We start from the raw sequence: 23,403 nt of genomic DNA, 5'->3' as shown, positions 1-23,403 counted from the left end.
CAGGACCCTTTGTCCAGCTCTTGCTCCTCACTCCACCTCATAGTTTGACTCCATAACCCCTTGTCCTCCAGTTTTCAGTACTGAAATATTACTCTGCCTGTAAGGTATATATATTCTATATGGACTCCGATCCTTCTCCACATTAGGGAGAGCGGCAGAACAATTAACCTGTCTGATATTATGGGGAGCCATTTACAAAATGCTTAAGTTACTCATCGCAGTCGTGTCTCCACACTCAGGGGAGCAATCGTACAACTATGTAGTCACCACAGATGCCGAGTTCTCTCCTTAGTCATTAAATATGTCAAAATTAAATAACTTCTGCCAAATAATTTAGTACTTAGAAGCATCTACTTTTAAAGATAATGTTAAATGTGTTTTATGGCTTTATGGCCTGGCCGGAGAACACATACAAGCTACAATATGTGTCTGTACAAAAGTGTCTAATATCTCAGGCTCAGATGTTCTGCACTTGATGTATTTATTTTCCTCCCACTGGTCCTAATAAAAAGGTTCAGCAGATAGTAGGCTTATTAAACGTCTACCGATGACATGATATAGCGGACCGATGGCTTAGGGACTGTTTTCACAGCTGCAGCCCATTAGATGTGAGATAGAACCTCGTACCTGGGATATGTGGAGTTTCGGACTCTCAAACAGTTGCAATAAACAAAGATTTCATGATTTTTCTTTGAATTGCCAAGAAAACGTGAACGAATGGCTTAGGTCCCATGTGTAGGAAGCCTTGATAAGTCATTCTCCTGATGAAGTCACTTCTCTCCTGATACCTCTAGGTGATAATACTTCAGCTCGAGTTTTCCCAGATCGTAATAAGAACATGTGATTGTATCTTACTAAGTAGAATGTTCTGGGATACAGATCTGGCAACATTTTAAAGGGATTTTTTACCTCCATTCTTTTCCCATAGGCAAGATCAAACTGTTTTAATTTAGTAGGGTTGTCCCTTTTTTCGACACACATGTGTTGGTTACCTTCTCATATCTTTTGGTAGTAGACCACATCACATTCAGGTTCAAAGGTAACCTGCCGCATGGAAGACACAGTGTAGGCTGCCTGTTATAGAGCAGGAAGAGCTGATCAGATTGTACATACAGTAGTGTCCTATCTGCAGGCAACATGTAATAGAGCAGGAGGAGCTGAGCAGATTGTATACAGTGTCCTATCTGCAGGTAACATGTAATAGAGCAGGAAGAGCTGAGCAGATTGTATACAGTGTCCTAACTGCAGGCAGCATGGTATAGAGCAAGATGAGCTGAGTAGGAGGAGCTCAGCAGATTGTTTGTAATGTCATATGTGCAAGCAATATATTATAGAGCAGGGGGAGTTAAGCAGATTGCACCTCGTGTCCTATCTGCACACAGCAAGTTATAGAGCAGGATGATTTGGGCAGATTAATAAAATAGGATAAATACTCAAAAATAAATGGTCCTTCAGTCCTGAATTCATTGAGGGATATTTATTATATCTTATCTGCCAGTTTTCTGGCAGAAAGAGAAGGCACACGAATCTCCTCCTCCCCTCCAGTTTTCTGGATCCTCCGACCCCCACTTCCCTTTGGGCGCGTCGGGGGCGTGGAGCCGGGTGGGCAGAGGACCAGAGGATAATCTCTGCAGAGACTGTTATAAGTGCTTGGGAGTTTTCCTAGATGACAGGTTAGCTTGGCATATTACTGCTGATAGACTGCGTAAGAAGGCGTCTGCCAAGCTGTTTTGCCTTAGATCTGTATGGTGAAGTGTGAGATGCCAGTTTCTTTCTATCAGTTTGTGGTAGCAAGTTCATTGTACTACACTGTAGTGTGTTGGGGTGATAACGAAAATTCGTCAGACTCCAACAGGTTGTTATTTAATTATCCAGATTATATTAAAAAATCTTGTCTACATGGGAATACTCCTTAAAGATAAATCACACTCCTGCTTTTGTGTAATTTCTGTCATTTCCTATATTTTACATCAGCTGTATACTATGGCACCTCCGTATGTGTCAGACTGTGGCTCCTATAGAGATGTTATGTCTGCACCGTTTCCAGCAATTGACTTCGAGTCTAGTTTTGCACGTAGAATGTAATAAATTCATATATGTGACTACATACGAAGCGCGTCAAAGCGCCATCTGTTAGCACAGTACAATTATATTCATCTTCGCACTTTATGACTCTTTAACCTGAAACCACTTCAATTACGGCTTCATTTTCCCCACCTTTAAACTCGACAGCTCCGCACGGATCCTTCTCTTATTTCTTTATGGAAAACATCTTCTATTTCATAAACCCGACAGTAAAAATGTGCGAGGACTTATTAAAAAACCCCATACTGTTCTGATTTCGAGAACTTTTTTTTTTTCGCCGTTTCGTCAAGAAGCTTCGTAGTCAATAAATGTGCATGGAGGGTCCTGCTAGGACGAGTCAGGGCGCCGCGATCTTGCAGTGACCCCCTGCGTCAAACATTCCTGACTGACGGCAAATGATCCTCCTCAGATTTCCTCCTTCTGCCTTTTAATATGGATTAGCCGTACGCATCATTATACCGCAGTCATCGACTCCTATTATAAAGGAAATTCAGCAGAACACTTAGCGCAGTAAAAAATGATAGTGTTTTCATAATTTCATACTTGTCTATGGCCATTTGTAGCTCGCAACTGCTGATGTTATAGAAATCCCAGCTGTTACCCGAATGTACGGATGGAATGAACTTTGTTTGTAAGAATGATAGTGAACAGCTGTTACCCTCAATTGCTGTTTTCTCTTCAGACTCAGGTCTTCCATTAATGTTGTGACAGATTACGACTATCTCGATGAACAGCAGTCCACAGTCTATAAACCAAGAGGATAACTGGTAGTGTTACGTGGGAGAGGGGTTGCCCTATGCAGGGGCCGACTCTTTGAGTGACCTGTTAAAGCATATGTCAGCAAGTATGGACCATCATTGGGATAGTAGCATGAACATAGGGATCAATAGATCAATAAGGAAGCTTGCTATAAGAAGCTTGTATGCCTGCTGTGGTATAGCAACTTTTTCTCCGCTTACATAGTTACATAGTTTATTTGGTTAAAAAAAAAAGACACATGTCCCTCAAGTTCAACTAAGGAAGGGAAGGGATTGGATGAGGAAGGGATTTAAGGGAAACAATTTTATATAACATGTAAAAAGGCATCTAGACCCTTCTTGAAGCTCTCTGCTGTGCCGGCTGTGACCAGCGCCTGAGGCAGGCTATTCCACAGATTGACAGTCAGGTATAAGATTCCTCCTATACACCTCTGTTTTGCATGATCTATGTCTCATGCATACCTGTAAAAAACTGTTGTGTTTGGGGGAAGGACGTGTTATGACTAGTTCCTCTTTATATACTTTGCATCTTGTCAATGTTTTGAGGCTACGACTGAGGACCTTTGTGGTCCAAAACGCGTCAGCCTCATGTAACGTTATTGCTCGTTTTCAAATTTTGTACAAAATAAAAGAATGGACTTTTAACGGAATATATATTTTTTCTACAAGTCTGTATGCTTGAGTACCCAATTTGTTCTGTTTCCTTTGGTGCATTGGCTATAGCCTGTGTTGGATATTCTATAAAAAATTTTATGCCAGGCCGGGCTGGAGTTTCTTATTATATCCAGAGCAATATACAGGGCTGTGGGAACATCAAGAGCCGACGTACGATGCGCCAGCTCTTAATAAATTTCCCACCACTATGTCTCATAGGGTCTTATCTTGAGAGTGTGCAGACCAGAGCCATAGAGCTTAGCTAAGCTTAGCCAGTCCAAACTCAAACCACAGCTAAAGAGGTTTTTCCATTATTGGCACAGGTAATATAAAAATTATAGAAAACTTATATCTTCCAAAGCGATATGATCTATGAGGTCTTCTTTTTTTAGATGTTCACACTAAATTTGGAAAGCACTTGCAGCTCATAATATGGAATAGTAGAGCTCCTGGACTATATGTATTATCATGTTCAGTTAAGTACAGTTTGGCTGGTATACATTGATATACCCTTTTATACTATTGTATCCTTCACTAGCATCGATACCTATAGGCAATGTACAGTATTGCATCCTCTTTACAGTTACAATAGGAGAGGCCTTCATCATAATTATATGGTAACAAACCATAACACATCACAACAGCTGAGAAGAGGAGATTTGCCTGAGTGCATTGCCGTTAACATTGCATTTACAAAACACATTGGGTGTTAACCTTGTGTTAACAAATGCGTTTTGTAAATAAAATGTAAAAGCAATGCAATCAGGCAAATCTTTTCTTCTTAACTGATGCATTAACGCCACATGTGAACACACCATGAACCTGCAATGTTTCCGTTTAGCTTTTGGCTCATACCCTCCCCTGCACATTAGTAACATTTGTGAGCAGTGCCACCAGGGTGTTAATTCTATAAATGCAGCCGGCTCAAGGATCGTAACTCGTAGGACAATCCTCAGGAAAAAAATAACGCCAAGCTTATAGTTGCTACTGGCACCGATCACGAGTGGTACCAGTTGGAGTGGGCATTCCGGATTGGTACCCGAACCAAAACCTTGAACAGAGCTTTACGGTTTGCCTAATTCGAACCTGAACAGGTGTACTCACCCCTACCTACAATACGTTATACAGATCATTAGCAGAACACTAGAAAGCAGTCACATCTAATCATTTACCAATCATATCGATATCAATCAGTACAATTTGCAGTCAATTCAGTAGCAGGATTCATACATACAGTAATAGATTCAGACCCATATTGCAGGATCTATTGCTTTATCAAGGGTAACTTTGTTGTTGTAATAGTAAATGTGGTCGGTAATTGGTAGTAGAGATTTGCATCTTCCCGTTATATTGTACTATATACGTTTACAATAAATCTTTTGAGATATTCTACACACCCTACATTCAAGGAAAGCTCTTCCCATCCAAAATTCAACCTAGGCATCTGTTCCTTGTATGTCAACATTTAATTGGAATGATTGGAGTCATGTAGTTACACTATATAACCCGCAGTCACTTGACAATGACCAAGCTAAAAACATGGTGTCCACACCTGTGTATGGTTTTACTAGCTGTAGCATCCCAAACTCCTCATCACCGGAGGTCATCTGTGCGGCTTTACAGTACACATGGCCATTTCAAGTAAGTGCGAGGTTGGTGTTTCGCTTCATTCATATGGAAAGCCTTTGAGAGCTCCTCTGTTTGTCCTCTGTAATGGCAGTAGAAATACTAACAATTAAGTTTATGGTTCCAACATAAGATTTTCCCGGAGTCTGGTAAATTGCTTTTGCAGTTGAATGAGCATATCTCATTACTCTTATCATTGAAATAAGAAAGAGAAAAATGAATATTGTAACTGCAGCCCTGCCCTTGACGCTACATAGTCTAAACCCATCCATCTACGCCCTGATTAAGGATTACTGTTAAATCATTTGTTTTCTACAGAGCCTGCGGGAGTCACTCACTACAGCCATGAATCTCTTACCATTCTGGTGAAGTTCACTTTCATCAGGAGAATTTATCATGGTTCAAGTAAATAGCAATGTGGTTTAGTGGTGAAGATCTTTTGTAGGTTAACTGAGGTTAGCAAGTATATAAGACAGACAGAGAAAGCAAGGAACAAGAATAGCTTATGAGTCCATGAAATTCTACCCATGACAACAGTTAGCCTCCCCGACAAATTTCTATAACCCCCCCATTCACATATACTAATTAGCATACTATTATATATATTTTACTTGAAAAAGCTGAGAGCTGAACAAATATATACTTAAAAGGAACATGTCACTACATTTTTCACTAATACAGCTAGTGGCAGGTTCCTATAGAGCCCTATTAACTAACTGACACCCTTCTGTAAGCTAAAAATTGTTTCCATCTCATCTCCATAAAATCAGAGTTATAAACTTGCCGGGTATCCACGGCCTAATGTCGTGTGACAGGAGGGACATAATTGCAGGTCCTTTAGCCTTCTAACATTAGTAAACTGCTCACCGTTCACATATTGGACAACATAAAATCACAGCATGCCTGCATGCACTTCTAATGCTCTCCATACAGGCGTCTGTGATTTCATTTCCTGAGATATATGCTTGGTGTAGACTTTGTCAATGTAAAGAGGCTAAAGGACCTTCGTTGATGTCACCCTGGTCACATGGCATTATTGCTGCATGCTGTGAAAGCATGGGAATTAGCTGCTGGCCACGTACACCTCGACTCACTATAGATATCCATGTAACCAGGTAAAATTATAAAGTTGAATATATGAGAATCTGAGAGAAGCTATTTTTAGCTAAAAGAGGGTGTCAATTAGTTACTAGGGCTCTATGGGGACCTGCCGCTAGCTGTATTTGTGAAAAATGTGGTGACAGAGTCCTTTTAAAAGGAGTCTACCAGCAGTTGTCTACCAGCAAGTGTTAGGTATAGTCCCTGGAGATCTGTGTAACCATACCTTTCTGTGTGTTGTAAGTAGAAGCAGGGCTGTGAAACATGCATATATATTCAAGGATTGTGGCTCAACTTGGAGCACTCTGGTGAACTGGTGTGTGAGATCTCTTCACTAAACTCAGCACAGCCCCTTCTCTCTGCCCTGAGTAAAAGCTGTAGTAGGCTTCTGGTTTGATATTACAGCAGAGTGGAGGGGCTGGAGAGATCAAACCACAGAGTAGTGTGAGAACACTCCTGCAATGTACTAGGACCAGTAAGATCCCAAGGGATCTTAACTGGCTCTGTCTGTGCTTTTGTATGGTCAAAATGGCTCGTAGACTCCCTTTAGAATTATATTGATCTTCAGCACAACAGAAGCAGAAGTAACAGGAGTTCCAAGGCTATAAATATTCATAATACATCCAAAGAATATGTCCTTGATATTGAATTAGTGGTGATCCAATAACCAGCACCCCCACAGGTCAACCTTACTCAGCATCAGATTCACTCAGAACAATATAGGAGACTTACAGCTCTCTTCTCTGTGTAGTGTTTAGATCAGGTTACTGTGCACCAGCTCCCAGTCATTTAAATGTAAGTTAAGGTGCAGTGACTCGGTTCAACCACTAGACAAAGAAAAACGCTGTCTACTGATTTATTCCCTAATTATTAACCCGGCAAATCTGACTTTAAAGTGACCGTATGTAGTTCAGAAACCCTTTAAGGCATTATTTATGCTATGAATCCTGTAGTAAAATACATGTCAGATTTTCAAAATAAAAATTTTATAGAGATGACTGTATCCTAAGGGGTGATCAGCTCTGAAATTCATTAGCTCCGTCCTTTATACAGAATATAGACAGAAGGAAATCTCACACTATGGGGCAGATTTACTTACCCGGTCCATTCGCGATCCAGCGGCGCGTTCTCCGACATAGCGATTCGGGCCCTTTGTAAATAACCCCCAGTGTGGGCAACTAAGATTCCCATATGTATGGCACTGGTATAGCAGTAGTTATGTCCCCCATGATAACTTTGGGTTGGGGCTCCATGGAGAGGTAGCATTACCAATTCCAAGTCCAATGTTTTGCTATAAACAGGTACTTCAACTATTGTGTACCGCTGTGAATCCACAGCTGTGAAGACAAGCTATCACAGATATACATGTTGATCTGTAATCTATCAACCTGCCAATCACTGAGAGGAAGGCAGTCGGATGGATTTTGAGGGGTACCCTTTACTCACGAATACACCATTAATTGGGAGATCCATTATGCCTTCTCTGACAGTTTTTGGCAAAGAAGGTACATGAATCTCCCCCTCTCTGTCAGTTTCCTGTCTTCTCCGATCCGCCCTCCACTTTGGGTATGTTGGGGTACTGAATGGGCAAGGAGCAGAGCAGGTGGAGGACGTGTGAGTATCTGGTTTGCCACATTTACTGTACTCTTTACTATAGCCGAGACTATAGCAAAAACCTCCACCAGTTAAGACGTGCCAGAGCTTGCACTCATATTTACCAAAAGCTTGGAGCCTCTAAGTGGATATGGGTGCCGGAGCCCCAGTGGGGGGGACTTTAAGACTGAAAGACTGAATTAACTCCCCCCCCCCCCCAATGTGTCAGGTTTGCTCTTTAGTCACATGTTTGCCAAATGGCTGAACGTTGTAGTCTTTGTGTTATTTTGGCTACTAGGATATCTCTGACATAAGACAGCACATCCTGACGACAGATCAGCTTTAATGAAAGGCCGGGGTCGTCACTCAAGCGGCCATATTGTTTTCTAACCCAACAATCATGAGAATGTGGTCAGTATGTAGCGTCACCGGGGCATGAGGAGCTCCATTGTGTATAAACTTTAAGAGCTAAACATCTGTTTTCCGTTCCTCCTGGAAGAAGCAGAGAACTTGTGCTAATGATAGGACTTGACAACCGATGACATACTTCACACTTGTCAAACAAAAACTTATCGGAGATAATTCTCATTTTATCCTTATGATTTTGTCATCACTTCTGTTTTATGCGAAGCAGATGACTGCGGGAATAAATAAATATGTCAGATATGTGAAGAACACGATTTCATCGCTGGGAACAAGGCTCGATTTGCAAATGTATTGTATTGTTTTCTGTGCCATGTGTAAACAATCAGGTTTTTACCAGTACCATCTATAACAAGATCCATATGACATCCACCAAGCATCGACTCCCGCTGCAGAATATTGTAAACAGAGACTATAATAAACTTCTATAATTAGAAAACTATTTGCTTTAACCATTTTTCCGTTCTCCAATCCCTAAATGCTACTTGTCATTTTCTTACCAACTTAGTGAAACTGGTGGCAGCCATAATATCTGTTTATTACTCAACATTAAGGGCTTTAAGTGTGCGAAAATACCTAGAATATTTAGAATATTAGGCTATATTCACATGCATTTTGGACCACAAACTGATCGGTGGGCATCATAGTTTATTGTGTGCTAATTATTTTTGCAGTCATTTATATCTTATGGTATAAAATATAGCATCCATGTGGCAAATCCATCCTAAAAGATAAATATTTTAAAATCAGGATGAAGTTTGAAACCGATTTTGTTGTAGCTATCTGATGTATTCCGATGTAATCTTTTTCCACAGTAATGAATACAAATCATCTAATGTTGGCTTTCGATAGATATCATTTGAAGCACATGGGCTAGTACAGTAGATGATAAATTTGTAATATATCTATTTACCCTTCATGGTGGGAAGTGCTTCTCACACACTGTGGCAGCCTGTGGATCTGTAGCACAAAGAGGCTCTTGTAACACCCCCAAGGAGCCCTTCAGGCTCATTATCATAATTTTAACAGTTGATTTCAGAATGAACAAGTTCATGATTAGCAAATATAAGAAATTTACCAAAGTCACAGTGCCTGGATCTATGAGTATGTGTCCCTGGTTTATCATACATGATTTTGATGGTAGATTTCCATTATTCTCTATTAATAAATCAGAAGTAGCATTATATGGCAATAGTGCACACTGCAAATGTGACTTAAAGGAAACCTACCATCATCAGAAGATCTGATGACACCCGGCTTAGAGACGACCCCCACTGTGACCTCTGGTGAAGCTCTCTGGAAGTTACTATAGTCCCAGACTGCAATGATCAGCTGTAAGGTGTCTGAAATGAAGCTGTATGGATAATCCTTGGTCCAAGTACAGCAAAAAATTTTGAAACTCCAATTGTCACTGGGGCAAAAGAGATTTTTATCTTCATCTACAATTATAAAATATACAGTTTCGACTTTCATACACATTCAACTTAAGAATTGCCTGTATATATATATATTTATCCTTCTATATAATATATATCAATAACTCATTTATGATCAGCCAAACTCCATAAATTGAATATTAATTTCCTTTACATTATAGATCACAACAAGCATATATTTTTAGTGCTGCCGGTTACTTTTATACAATTTAAACCCCAGAATTAGAACCACTTATGTTCCCTTTTGTTATGATTTATATTGTTACTATATCATTTTATTTGGAAGGCAACATGTGTTTATAGAAATGACACACTGGCTCCGCACACGGCCGCTCCACCTTGCCTCCATGCCAAGCTTACTTAAAAAGATTACCATGTCCCATCCACAAAAGAATGTTTTCTAGATTAGCTGAAGATGTAAGAAAATAGCTGAAAGATGCACATATTTTATCTCCACATCTAACTAATCCCACTATCCCCAAAGGTCTAGTGTAAGCATATGAAAATGATAATCCCAGTCATCCTAACAAAGTGTATGAAAAATATTACATGCAGCTGTTACCAGAGATCGGGGTATAATGAGAGATCGAAGATAGTTGAGAAAACCACGAGAAGTCAAGTCTACTGTACACTGGCCGATCTCGCAGGTTATTACTTGTTATATCCTCACACCTTTATCTGTCATGAAGCCAGAGATTTTCACACTTTGGCCTCTAAAGAAGTCTAGTTTACTGTAATCTATACTTATAATCAGGTTTTCAACACCTCTGCCTCGCATTGACACCAAATGCTATACCGTATGATTGTGTTACACTGTGGTTGTGTTGTGTGGAAAATGTTACAATAAATTCACTAAGGAAAAATAAGGGGTGTTTATGCCTGGAGTTAAGATTTAGGTGAATCTTATGTAAAATGTGGGTTTTATCGGTTGGTTAATATTCTCAAGTGTACTTTTAATGTAGCAAAGCTGAGCTTCCAAAATTTCACATAGAATACTGACCAACATTGTTGGGTGAGTAATTAGCAACAAGATGGAAGCTTGTTGCTTGGGAAAGAGGGTTTTACCTGCAATGTCCTGGCAAATGCTGTCTCCACATCGTTGGATTGTCTCTTAGTATTCAAGGTGAATGATTACTATGGGCTAAGTTTTATAAATAAGGGGGAGGTGTATCATTCATTGGCGAATCATGGTGGATTATGCAATGGAGGCTCTGGTCTCCTTATAGATATCCAGCACTGTGGGTGCTATTGCTGATCACATTGTGCACCTGGCTCATTACTATGCCAGATCCGACTTGGTATACAACTGCATTATATCCTGCATCTGAACCTAGTGCAGCCCGACAGCCCGACATCACCCTCTCCCTGCCCAACTGGCGATGAGGGCAGAATAGTCACAATTACTGGCTCTGTTTCGGGAATTGCGTATTACATCAAATATGCTTTCAATAGGATAAGTCTATGGGGGGGATGTATCACGGCGTTGACGCCTTAATTCGGAGTACAAGTCGCGATACATGCCCCCCATAGATTTATCCCGTTGAAAACATATTTGATGTCATTCACACAAATTTTGTAGAATGGAAATTCTACAAGAAAAAAAAACCTATGACTGCAAATCTGAGCTCCAAGGTAGTTCGGCTTACAGTAGGTAAGTAGATCATTTGCAAAAAAACATATTTATGTCACTAGTAGTTACTATATTTTAATTTAGTGTCATACACCTAGACTCCAAGACGTCCTTTCGATGGCCTGCTTTACCGAAAACAGTACCACATTTCTCCATTGGCCATGACATGGGTTTTACAGATCAGACTGAACTGCTTTTCAAGTCATAAAATCCTTAAATCCAGGGGTGTAACTACAGCGGTAGCAGCCATAGCAGCCACTATGGGGCCCGCAGTGTCAAGGGGCCCTGTCATCCAACCTGATACAATAAATAATGGAGGATGTGTACCATTATATCTATATTGTACTGCACATTGTCCAGCATAATATGTACACTCACCGGCCACTTTATTAGGTACACCTGTCCAACTGCTTGTTAACACTTAATTTCTAATCAGCCAATCACATGGCGGCAACTCAGTGCATTTAGGCATGTAGACATGGTCAAGACAATCTCCTGCAGTTCAAACTGGGCATCAGTATGGGGAAGAAAGGTGATTTGAGTGCCTTTGAACGTGGCATGGTTGTTGGTGCCAGAAGGGCTGGTCTGAGTATTTCGGAAACTGCTGATCTACTGGGATTTTCACGCACAACCATCTCTAGGGTTTACAGAGAATGGTCCGAAAAAGAAAAAACATCCAGTGAGCGGCAGTTCTGTGGGCGGAAATGCCTTGTTGATGCCAGAGGTCAGAGGAGAATGGGCAGACTGGTTTGAGCTGATAGAAGGGCAACAGTGACTCAAATCGCCACTCGTTACAACCAAGGTAGGCAGAAGAGCATCTCTGAATGCACAGTATGTCGAACTTTGAGGCAGATGGGCTACAGCAGCAGAAGACCACAGCAGGTGCCACTCCTTTCAGCTAAGAACAGGAAACTGAGGCTACAATTTGCACAAGCTCATCGAAATTGGACAGTAGAAGATTGGAAAAACGTTGCCTGGTCTGATGAGTCTCGATTTCTGCTGTGAAATTTGGATGGTAGGGTCAGAATTTGGCGTCAACAACATGAAAGCATGGATCCATCCTGCCTTGTATCAATGGTTCAGGCTGGTGGTGGTGGTGTCATGGTGTGGGGAATATTTTCTTGGCACTCTTTGGGCCCCTTGGTACCAATTGAGCATCGTTGCAACGCCACAGCCTACCTGAGTATTGTTGCTGACCATGTCCATCCCTTTATGACCACAATGTACCCAACATCTGATGGCTACTTTCAGCAGGATAATGCGCCATGTCATAAAGCTGGAATCATCTCAGACTGGTTTCTTGAACATGACAATGAGGTCACTGTACTCAAATGGCCTCCACAGTCACCAGATCTCAATCCAATGGGATGTGGTGGAATGGGAGATTGGCATCATGGATGTGCAGCCGATAAATCTGCGGTAACTGTGTGATGCCATCATGTCAATATGGACCAAAATCTCTGAGGAATGCTTCCAGCACCTTGTTGAATCTATGCCACGAAGAATTGAGGCAGTTCTGAAGGCAAAAGGGGGTCCAACCCGTTACTAGCATGGTGTACCTAATAAAGTGGCCGGTGAGTGTATATAACATATACTGTGATGTATATATGCAGTATCTGTGATGTGTATATGGTGTCTGTATACACTGTATGTGAGTATGTTGCATATGGCACTGTATGTGTGTGTATATGCTGTGTGTGCACATGAGTGTATTTATATGTAACTGTAACTGTGTGAGTATACTAATATGTATATTTTTTAAGTGGGAAGGGGGGCCCCATACAGTAACCTGCTAGGGGGCCCTGTCTCTCCTAGTTACGCCACTACTTAAATCAGTTCATAAAGTGCCCCTGACTTGGTAGCTTAGCCTATGGCAAGTCTATTCCTGATGGTAACTTGTTCATCACACAATGAAACAGTCATTGATGGTCGAGTCTTGAAGAAACGTCAAAATCTCATAATGAGTTTCCGTATTCCTCATAATGATTAACTTTACAGTTAATGTAGTGGAACTGGCGCTCTGACGCCTTCCACGTATCAGGTACTGTGATGCGCTCTTAAGAAAGTCATCAATCTGATAAGAATTCTCTCAGCATATATAATTGGAAGCTCTGCCCTGGTTTACTTAGCATAAAACCCAGAGAGGTTTTTGAAGTAGTTCATACCCTCACTTTCTACTGGGGCTTGTTTTTCCGTCTCCCCTGTTGTATGCATTAGCGAATAATATGCTAAAAATAGTCTCCTAAAATGTCTGTTAGGCAGAAGCTAATGAGGAACTGGCAGGGGAGCATGTCTTCAAGAAAGATTTCAATGAAATAAAACGGTGAGATAATTACTGTGGCACAGATAAATTCACCAAACAATAGGGATGTGGAATGAAGATGATGTCTCGGGAATGCTTCATTAGACTGTGATATTACTAATCAAGGCTCTGATATACATTCATTCCTTCAGACTTCAGTAGGCGTTCCTCTGACCCCGGTGTGTAGTCAGTAGAATCTTATTATTTCTACACTCATAGAACACTATAGCTTATATATCCAAAAATTACATAAACAACATAAAGAAAGGAGTTTGGGTGAAATTTGCCCCTTTGGGCATAGGGGACACAGATAGTGTCGGACTGGGTCATGAAGGACCTCTTAGAGGTGGTGATATTGAGGACCGACCATTAATCCATAAAATCCTCATGTAGTATATCATCAGTACCATCTAATATAATTTAAAAAATATGTGGGAATTAACCAAAATGGCTTCGTCTTCTACTGGATCTTTGGGGCCCAACATAAAGTATTAGAGCATGGGCACACTGGATTATTCCCTGATGGGCCAGTTGAATCCTAGATGTTTTTGATACTTCCTGCCACACATGGGGGATCATTTATCATTAGTCAAGACATTTGTGTGTTTCATTATTTGCTTTTTATGGGTTTTGGATTTGTTTTATTTATCTCAGAGGGTAATATATCAGACATGTGTGTCTGTTTCTCTATTGCACCATTTTTTTTAAACAAAAGTCACAAATTCTTCCGCAACCTCCATCTAAACGTTTGCCTTTTTCTCAGAACTCAGCGTCTAACTCTGCTAGGTGAGAGGAAAAGTCACACATTTTGGGTCAGATATGCAAATGCATATATTTTGGGGGAGATATTTAAAAGTTGTAAACATAAGAGAAAAAAAAAGTTAAATGACCCCCTTAGTATTATAAATGGCATATGCTGTGGTGGGGTAAAGAGGTTTTCATATTTTAGACTTAGCACTAGAATCCAGAATCTACAATTTACATCTCTGGTTTACAGTATAAGGCTGCACTCACACTGCTGTATGCTCGCCTGGCTAGCCATCACGCTGCTCAAGCTTCCCCTCTCCATAGGCAGTAGCACTGCCTGGCCCTACATATCGGTCTCTATCTTTTCCCCATGTGTGTAGTGCGGCACTGTGCCACACGTGTGTGTCGATGAGTCACCGTAGGCCAGCCCCACAACAGCTTACTTCTGCAAAGACAAACTTTACAGAATTTATATCCAAACGACACGTGTTAAGTAGCCAACAAAATCCAATTTTTATTAATAGAAAAATACATATATATACACAAATTGGAAACATCAAACGGACAAGAATAAAAACAGTTAAAAAGGGAGCCAATGTGTGCTCCCATATACAAGAATCACAGTAGGTACCTGGCACCTGATAGAAGCAAGTATACCCACTGAAGGAGCCCCTCAGTGCAACCCTACACAAATAAATATATACCAAATCAACAGCCAATAATGTATATACACTCACCGGCCACTTTATTAGGTACACCTGTCCAACTGCTCGTTAACACTTAATTTGCAACTCAGTGCATTTAGGCATGTAGACATGGTCAAGACAATCTCCTGCAGTTCAAACCGAGCATCAGTATGGGGAAGAAAGGTGATTTGAGGCCTTTGAACGTGGTATGGTTGTTGGTGCCAGAAGGCCTGGTCTGAGTATTTCAGAAACTGCTGATCTACTGGGATTTTCACGCACAACCATCTCTAGGGTTTACAGAGAATGGTCCGAAAAAGAAAAAACATCCAGTGAGCGGCAGTTCTGTGGGTGGAAATGCCTTGTTGATGCCAGAGGTCAGAGGAGAATGGGCAGACTGGTTCGAGCTAATAGAAAGGCAACAGTGACTCAAATCGCCACCCGTTAAGACCAAGGTAGGCAGAAGAGCATCTCTGAACGCACAGTATGTCGAACTTTGAGGCAGATGGGCTACAGCAGCAGAAGAGCACACCGGGTGCCACTCCTTTCAGCTTAGAACAGGAAACTGAGGCTACAATTTGCACAAGCTCATCAAAATTGGACAGTAGAAGATTGGAAAAACGTTGCCTGGTCTGATGAGTCTCGATTTCTGCTTCGACATTCGGATGGTAGGGTCAGAATTTGGCGTCAACAACATGAAAGCATGGATCCATCCTGCCTTGTATCAACGGTTCAGGCTGGTGGTGGTGGTGTCATGGTGTGGGGAATATTTTCTTGGCACTCTTTGGGCCCCTTGGTACCAATTGAGCCTACCTACCTGAGTATTGTTGCTGACCATGTCCATCCCTTTATGGCCACAATGTACCCTGTAACATCTGATGGCTACTTTCAGCAGGATAATGCGCCATGTCATAAAGCTGGAATCATCTCAGACTGGTTTCTTGAACATGACAATGAGTTCACTGTACTCAAATGGCCTCCACAGTCACCAGATCTCAATCCAATAGAGCATCTTTGGGATGTGGTGGAACGGGAGATTCGCATCATGGATGTGCAGCCGACAAATCTACGGCAACTGTGTGATGCCATCATGTCAATATGGACCAAAATCTCTGAGGAATGCTTCCAGCACCTTGTTGAATCTATGCCAAAAAGAATTGAGGCAGTTCTGAAGGCAAAAGGGGGTCCAACCCGTTACTAGCATGGTGTATCTAATAAAGTGGCTGGTGAGTGTATAAGCATGCAGGACAGAGGATGTGTTCGGAGAAAATATGACAATGGCCCTGAAATAGGAATACACCGGACAGAGCCAAAATGCCTGCTAAACAATGAATAACACTAAGAAGTGCCTGCCGAATGAGGAAGCCGCTATTTGCGGCGATACGCATGGGGCTTGTTCCGGTACCCCTCAGTCTGCACACTACGGGTTGGATGGTAATATTCTTTTCCTGTATTCGGCAGGCACTTCTTAGTGTTATTCATTGTTTAGCAGGCATTTTGGTTGTGTCCGGTGTATTCCTATTTCAGGGCTATTGTCATATTTTCTCCGAACACATCCTCTGTCCTGCATGCTTATATATACATTATTGGCTGTTGATTTGGTATATATTTATTTGTGTAGGGTTGCACTGAGGGGCTCCTTCAGTGGGTACACTTGCTTCTATCAGGTGCCAGGTACCTAGTGTGATTCTTGTATATGGGAGCACACATTGGCTCCCTTTTTAACTGTTTTTATTCTTGTCCGTTTGATGTTTCCAATTTGTGTATATATATGTATTTTTCTATTAATAAAAATTGGATTTTGTTGGCTACTTAACACGTGTCGTTTGGATATAGTTTCATGAGTCTTTTCATGTGTGTAGCGTTATTTTGAGTTCTGGACTCCTCAGGATTCAATTTCTTTGGCTGTTCAAACTTTACAGAATTGTGAAGTGTCAATCACTACTATGGGAGCTGAACTGTTGCAGTACCTCAATGTGGCCCCTTCACAGTAGGTGGATGCCATTTGCTTGTGGATCCCTTCACTATGTAGTTTGGGTGTCAGATAGTTAATAGTTGAATACTAGGAATGTCAAGTGTTCTACCCAACCATTTTCTAGTACTGATGACCTGAAGGATAGGCTATAAATTTCCAAAGCACGGAAAAGCCAATTAAATGAATACAACATTTAATGGGATAACTTCCTTATGGTGGGAGAATAGGGGTCTGTTGTACCCCAACTAAGTGAAGCAGCAGGTCGGACAAACATTCTTATGCTCCAATCACTATCTATGGCACTGACGGAAGTAGTACTGCACTCCACTATTTCCAACAGCGCCATAGAGATGAACAGAGCAGCCGGCACTTTTGTGACCTGCTGCTCTGTTTATTTGGGGATACATCAGTCTCCCATTCTCAAAATCGCTGGGACCCAGAATGATAAGTAAATTATACCATATTTTATATATTATAATTAGTAGATAACCAGTTATGACTGGACAAGAACCGTCTGTTAACCTTCAGGATATTAGTATTAGCTGGTAAGGTTTCTTTTATATTACAAGTTATTATTATTAAAATAAAATGGAATTCCCCTTTAAGAAAATGCTTAAAAACTGTACCGCAGCCTTCTCAGATATATGATACGATAACTGGAGCCGGAATGCAGTGATTCATGGTGGAAAAAGTATAAACATGAAGCGTTAAAAAAGTTATACCCGTTAAAATCCCACTATTGTGCCAACAACAGCAGAATCATTGGGGTGGGTGCCTTTGAAAACAGCAGGTACTGGAGCTACAGCGATGATGGCTAATCTACAGCTTAGCGCAGATTTTAACTTGCTTCAATTCCTCGTTTTGTAAGAAAGTTCTAATACCGTCCTTACAAATTGTGTTGTGATGACAGGAGACAAAATCAGATCTAATCCAATAAAAGGGATTGGAATGCTCTTCAGAATGACTGGGACTTTATTCACAGTAAATCCGTCTTTTCTTCTCGGTAACAGTGACAGGAAATCAGTAATGCTTCTTTGGTTGCACATGTACTCGCACAGTTGGTCCTTGTGTAACATTCAACACTTTAAGGTTAAGTTTCCGTATTTCTGTGTTCTATTTAGTTCCGTAGATCGTGGCACTGGGGTTATAATGATGAACCAAAGAACCACATGTTTCCTGGTCTGGCTGATTTTGTGTTAAATAATGTTAGATCTCTGTAGGTAGGTAGATAGATAGATAGATAGATAGATAGATAGATAGATAGATACTGTAGAAACATACTGTAGATAGAAAGATAGATACTGTAAGTATGCAAGACATAGCAATGACCCCAGTCAAATTTATCAGTAGTCCAAAGCCTCTTGATAAATTCCGTGGATGCTGAAGGGTGTGGGGATTGCATCATACGTTGTTGCAGGTTATGTGTATAGGGTGATGATAAATATATAGGTGTAGCTCACCTTTTGTGGGTTGTGAGATGCCTCGAGAGTTATATATATAATCCTTTGGAGGCTGTCAGTGACGGTAAGTGACTGAAGGCACAAGTCGAGTATTAGTAGCACTCTGAGAAAATGGTCCATTATTTGTTAAACAGTTTGTATTTAGCAATAAAAACACACATATATAAGTTTTCTATGGGTACATAGATCGATCCTGAAAAAAGTTGAAGTGCAGAACCATATTTCGTACCCGAACCGATTTTGTTATCAGTCAAGGTTCAAAATTCATTCTCAGGGTCGGTAGACTAGGGTCAGGGCTCCTTTGGTAGGTCCGGGCTGTAGCCTTATATTTTACCCAAATGGTACAGCAGAAGACTACCCAATTATGAGGATACTATGGTGCATATCCTATGGTTTGATGGAGGATGGATTCTCGGAACAATACTATCTGTTGGGCCCAGGAAATCCCTATTGACACAATGGGACAGCTTTGTATTTGGTAATTGAGTATTTGCACCCTCATAACAATACTAACCTCTATTGGGTCTAGTAAAAAGAGCATAGCATAACATATCATCATAGTAAGTCATATTATTTACAGTGCTCACCAAGGTCTGACAAGGGGCCAAATCTAATATTGATGCCCCATTCAAAGGAAAGACCAGTGATTGTAAATGTAATAAAATGAACCCTTACCATTGCTTGTGGGCAGCCAACCTGTTTAAAGTGTAGCCATCGCTTGCCTGTACTTCCTCTTGCCCTCCCATATTGTAGGGTCAATTAAACAGGACACACTGTGGTTGTGTGATTATACAGGTCACCTATATCGTACTTCCATGTCACCTGATTCTATAGCAAAACCTGATGCCTTGACTGACATCTATTATCCCCAGCAATTTCAGATATTTTTCTCATTTCACAAAAGCACACGACTACCGCGAGGCCAAATCAGCCCGAGGGAAAAAAAATAAATTATTTCCCCTTTTTAGAAAAAAGGAAAAAAAAAACATTTTATTTCACAGAAAATGCTCAATTCTCTGCACTCAAATAATGAAAGTCACTTAAAAACACATTAGTAGATTGTTTATAAAAAAAGATCTCGGAAGGTTCCCGATTCAGGCATTTACTGGCGGCCATTATCAGGGAGAAATGTACAATTATTAACATGCATCTGAATTCCTCTACGCTGACGTTAAAAGATACAAAATGAATTGCCATTGACTTCAAAACACTATTTGCTGACAACATTGGGAATGTACATGGAGATCCAGCACACACAGATCTCTATTAATTTTCTCCCTTTTTAATAGCGCAAGTGTTTTCATTAGTTACGTTCTAGTAGCATATTAGAAACATCTGCTGACTTGCCACCAGTGCACCGCTAATAGAAAATGTCAGTTCATTTGTCTCCAGGCCCAACATGCTCCTCGATAAGTGTACCAAAGCTATAACCCAGCTGCTAGCGCTTGATACCTCGCCAGATATAGTCAACAGCCATTTATATGCAAACCATGACTCCTTGCCAACCATAAATATTTTCGTCTTCTTTCTCTTTTTCTTCCACAGCTCCATCTCCTGTCACCGTAATTAGAAAAGACCGGACATCTCGAAACAGTATTGCCCTTTCTTGGCAAGAGCCGGAACACCCAAATGGGATCATCTTGGACTATGAGGTCAAGTACTATGAAAAGGTGGGAAGAAAAAGCAATTACGGCGAAATGTTAACAAACTCTATTGTATCAGCCAAGAAAAAGTCTGTGAAGCCTTCCAAGTGTTATTGATATGTACGATTGGAAGGGATTCATTATAGGCTGGAGAATTTTTTTTGGGTGACCTAGTTTATTTTTGTTTTTTTTATTAAGCAGATTTATGTTATGCAATGTTTAGAGAATATTGCACGCCTATTGGTGATGTTGATATTAGACTGAAATGGAGCTATTGGATACTTTCCCATAATAATTCTTGATATATAATCTGAAGTTTTAGGGTTGTCCGGTGATGACCATCTTGGAGAAAACATCAGATTTTGTCACATTTGGCTATGTGTATTTGTGATTATAGTCTGTTGAGAATCTTGAGTGTCATAAAATTGTATTAAATTATACCTACCTTGGTTCTTAAATCTGGTCCAGCACAGCGCCACCGGCCACTGCTGGCCACTGCTGGTCACTGCTGGTGTACAGAGTCCTGTATTATTCTGTCGAGGATTTGTGCTGTTGACATGATGTCACCTCTGAGCCTCTGTACTTATATATATAAGTAGGGGACCGCCTGAATAATGTTTTATTATTAGGTTAATTAATTATAAGTGTTGAGTGGTTCTGAAACGCAACAGGCAGGTTTCAGCTCAACTCCCTCCACGATTGGTGCTGGCACCAAATTTGTCAGCCGCATTTAAATTACCTACGGCTACACATGGCAGCATTTTGGTGAGATTCTTCGTTCCTTGATGATGGTAGGTTAGTGCCAACGCATGTGGCCGTGGGTAATGTTAATGCTGCTAGTGACTTTGCCAGCGGTAATTAAATAGTGCTGGGTGTTACTCGTTGTTGTCCGGGTTTGGTACCTGCACAGCTTTTTTTAAATTTGAACCCGAATTTCAACCGGTCTGCTCATCACTGTTCCTTATGTATACATATGGCACATTTGGAGCTATTTGGATTAAAATGACACAAAAAAGGATATTCCCTTTAAGTTGTTGCTCAGTTTGTGTGACTTTGCTCCCTCTCTTGAATGTATACATGATTTTCTGAAACTGCAGGTCCATAAATGTTGCATTGAGTGTATAGATTGATATCTCCAAGGCTTGCCATAAAACTGAATAATCAAACAGAGAGTCATATCAAACCCATAGAAATGATCCCTTAGCGTCAGTGGCCTGTAGTCTCCTAGATGAACAACATATAGTTATGGTACTACATTACCATATACATGTAGGTCCTTATAACTTATGACTTCCAGAAAATGCAGAATTTATGGACTGATCAAACGTCAGTGGAATTTTCATCCGACTTTTAAATTAAAACATCACAAAGCTTTATACAGCTTTAAAAGTGAATTATCTGATGGCTCAGACTAATTACCAGATATTTCAGACATCAAACAATGCTATCTGGGTGAACATAATGTGTTTCAGATGTGAGATATCCTGCCCAACAAGCAGCTGAAAACCATAACTGTACATATAGGAATTCATATAAAAAAATTGTGCAACATGTGAAGCAGAAAATCATAGGCTTCCTATGGAGTACAACGCAACGTTCTCATGCTATGTTCTCGTAAAAGCTGAAAGATGGCTGCCTTTGCGGTGTATACTCATTATAGCCCTTTTAACTATAGATTGTAACAAAAAATGTTTTCTTTCTAAAAGCAGGAACAGGAAACTAGCTACACCATCCTGAGAGCTCGCGGTACCAACGTGACAATCACCGGTCTGAAGCCTGATACGACATACATCTTCCAGATTCGGGCCAGGACAGCTGCCGGTTATGGGTCAAACAGCCGAAAGTTTGAGTTTGAAACAAGTCCAGATTGTACGTATTTGCTTATTTTAACCCCTTAAGGACGCAGCCTGTTTGCAGGTTAAGGCTCGCAACTTTTTTTTTAAATTTGACCTGCGTCTCTTTATATGGTTATAACTTTTGAACACTGTTACTTATCAAAGCGATTCTGATATTGTTTTTTCCCCACATGTTGTACTTCATTTTAGTGGTAAATTTTGGCTGATACGTTTTGCGTTTATTTACAAAAAAAAGAAAAAAGTGATGAATTTTTAGAAAAATTTGCCATTTTCGAAATTCAAAATCACCGCGTTTTCAGGCAGATAGATTTACCACCTAAATAACTTGCAGAATAACATTTCCCATTTGTCTACTTTACATTTGCATAATTTTTGAAATGTCTGGATCATTTATTTTGACGTCACGCGGCCTACAAATCGAATAGCGCTTTTCCGTATTTTCGGAATTGACTATTTTGGGGATAAATACTGTTTGAAATCAAATTTTACATATTTAGCAACAAAACCACCTATATAACCAACCCATTTTCAAATCTGCACCCCTCAAACTATCAGAAACAGCATTTACAAAGATTGTTAACCCCTTGAGATCTTCATAGTAATTGAATCAAAATGGCGGTGAAATTTAGAATGGTCAAATTTTGTCGGTTATACGTTCATCTAGCCCTAAAATTTACACATTACCAAAAGATAAAAAGAGAAAACTCACCATAAAATTTGTTCTACAATTTCTCCTGAGTGCAGCGACCCCCCACATGTGGACATTACTTGTGTTATGGGGGCACAGCAAGGCGCAGAAGGGAAGGAGCACCCTGCAGCTGCCAGGATTTTAGTTTCCTCGTTGCCCCCTTTTGAAGGCTATAACATTTTCGCTTTTCCGTTATTTGGGCCATGTGACGGCATTTTTTTTGCGGGACGAGATGCTTTTTCCAGTGTTACCATTTTGGGGTTGGTATCACCTATTGTTGAAAATTTTGGAACTTTTTTTGAGGTCATGAGTAGAAAAGCATCAATTCTGTACTGGATTTTTTACTTTTTTTTTTTTTTGTGTTCACCGTATAGCCTAATAATCCTGTTATCTTTATTCTATGGGTCGATACGATTACGGGGATACCAGACATGAATATTTTTTCTTATGTTTTACTAAATTTGCCAAATAAAACCCTAATGTGGGGAAAAATCTATCATTTTTGCATCGCCGTCTTCCAAGTGGCATAACATTGTTACGTTTTTGGCTACAGAGCTGGTTGATGGCTTGTTTTTTGCGGGACATGTTGTTCTTTGCAACAATATCATTCTGGAGTACATATGTTTTGTTGATCACTTTTTATTGCATTTTTAGTGGGATATAATAGGTAAAAATCATAATTTTTGGCGGGTTTTTAACGTTTTTTTTTTACGGCGTTCATCATATGGGTTCAATAGTTATTTAGT

General features: G+C 40.4%; 1 protein-coding gene across 2 annotated transcripts in view; it reads left to right on the top strand.

Moving 5' to 3' along the window:
- EPHA3 (EPH receptor A3) overlaps nt 1-23,403 on the top strand; it is a 285,857-nt gene that overhangs the window by 196,400 nt on the left and 66,054 nt on the right. The window contains exons 6-7 of one of the 2 annotated variants that reach the window (XM_072138525.1): nt 20,016-20,140; nt 21,823-21,982. In XM_072138525.1, the coding sequence (XP_071994626.1) occupies nt 20,016-20,140; nt 21,823-21,982 (285 nt within the window). Of the gene's footprint in view, nt 1-20,015; nt 20,141-21,819; nt 21,983-23,403 lie in introns of both variants that reach the window. The other variant, XM_072138524.1, reaches the window with a different exon arrangement.

The sequence above is a fragment of the Engystomops pustulosus genome, chromosome 2, assembly GCF_040894005.1.
Source record: "Engystomops pustulosus chromosome 2, aEngPut4.maternal, whole genome shotgun sequence".
Taxonomy (NCBI): Eukaryota; Metazoa; Chordata; class Amphibia; order Anura; family Leptodactylidae; genus Engystomops; species Engystomops pustulosus.
The sequence above is the reverse complement of the archived record's forward strand: the minus strand, read 5'-3'. Positions and strand labels throughout refer to the sequence as shown.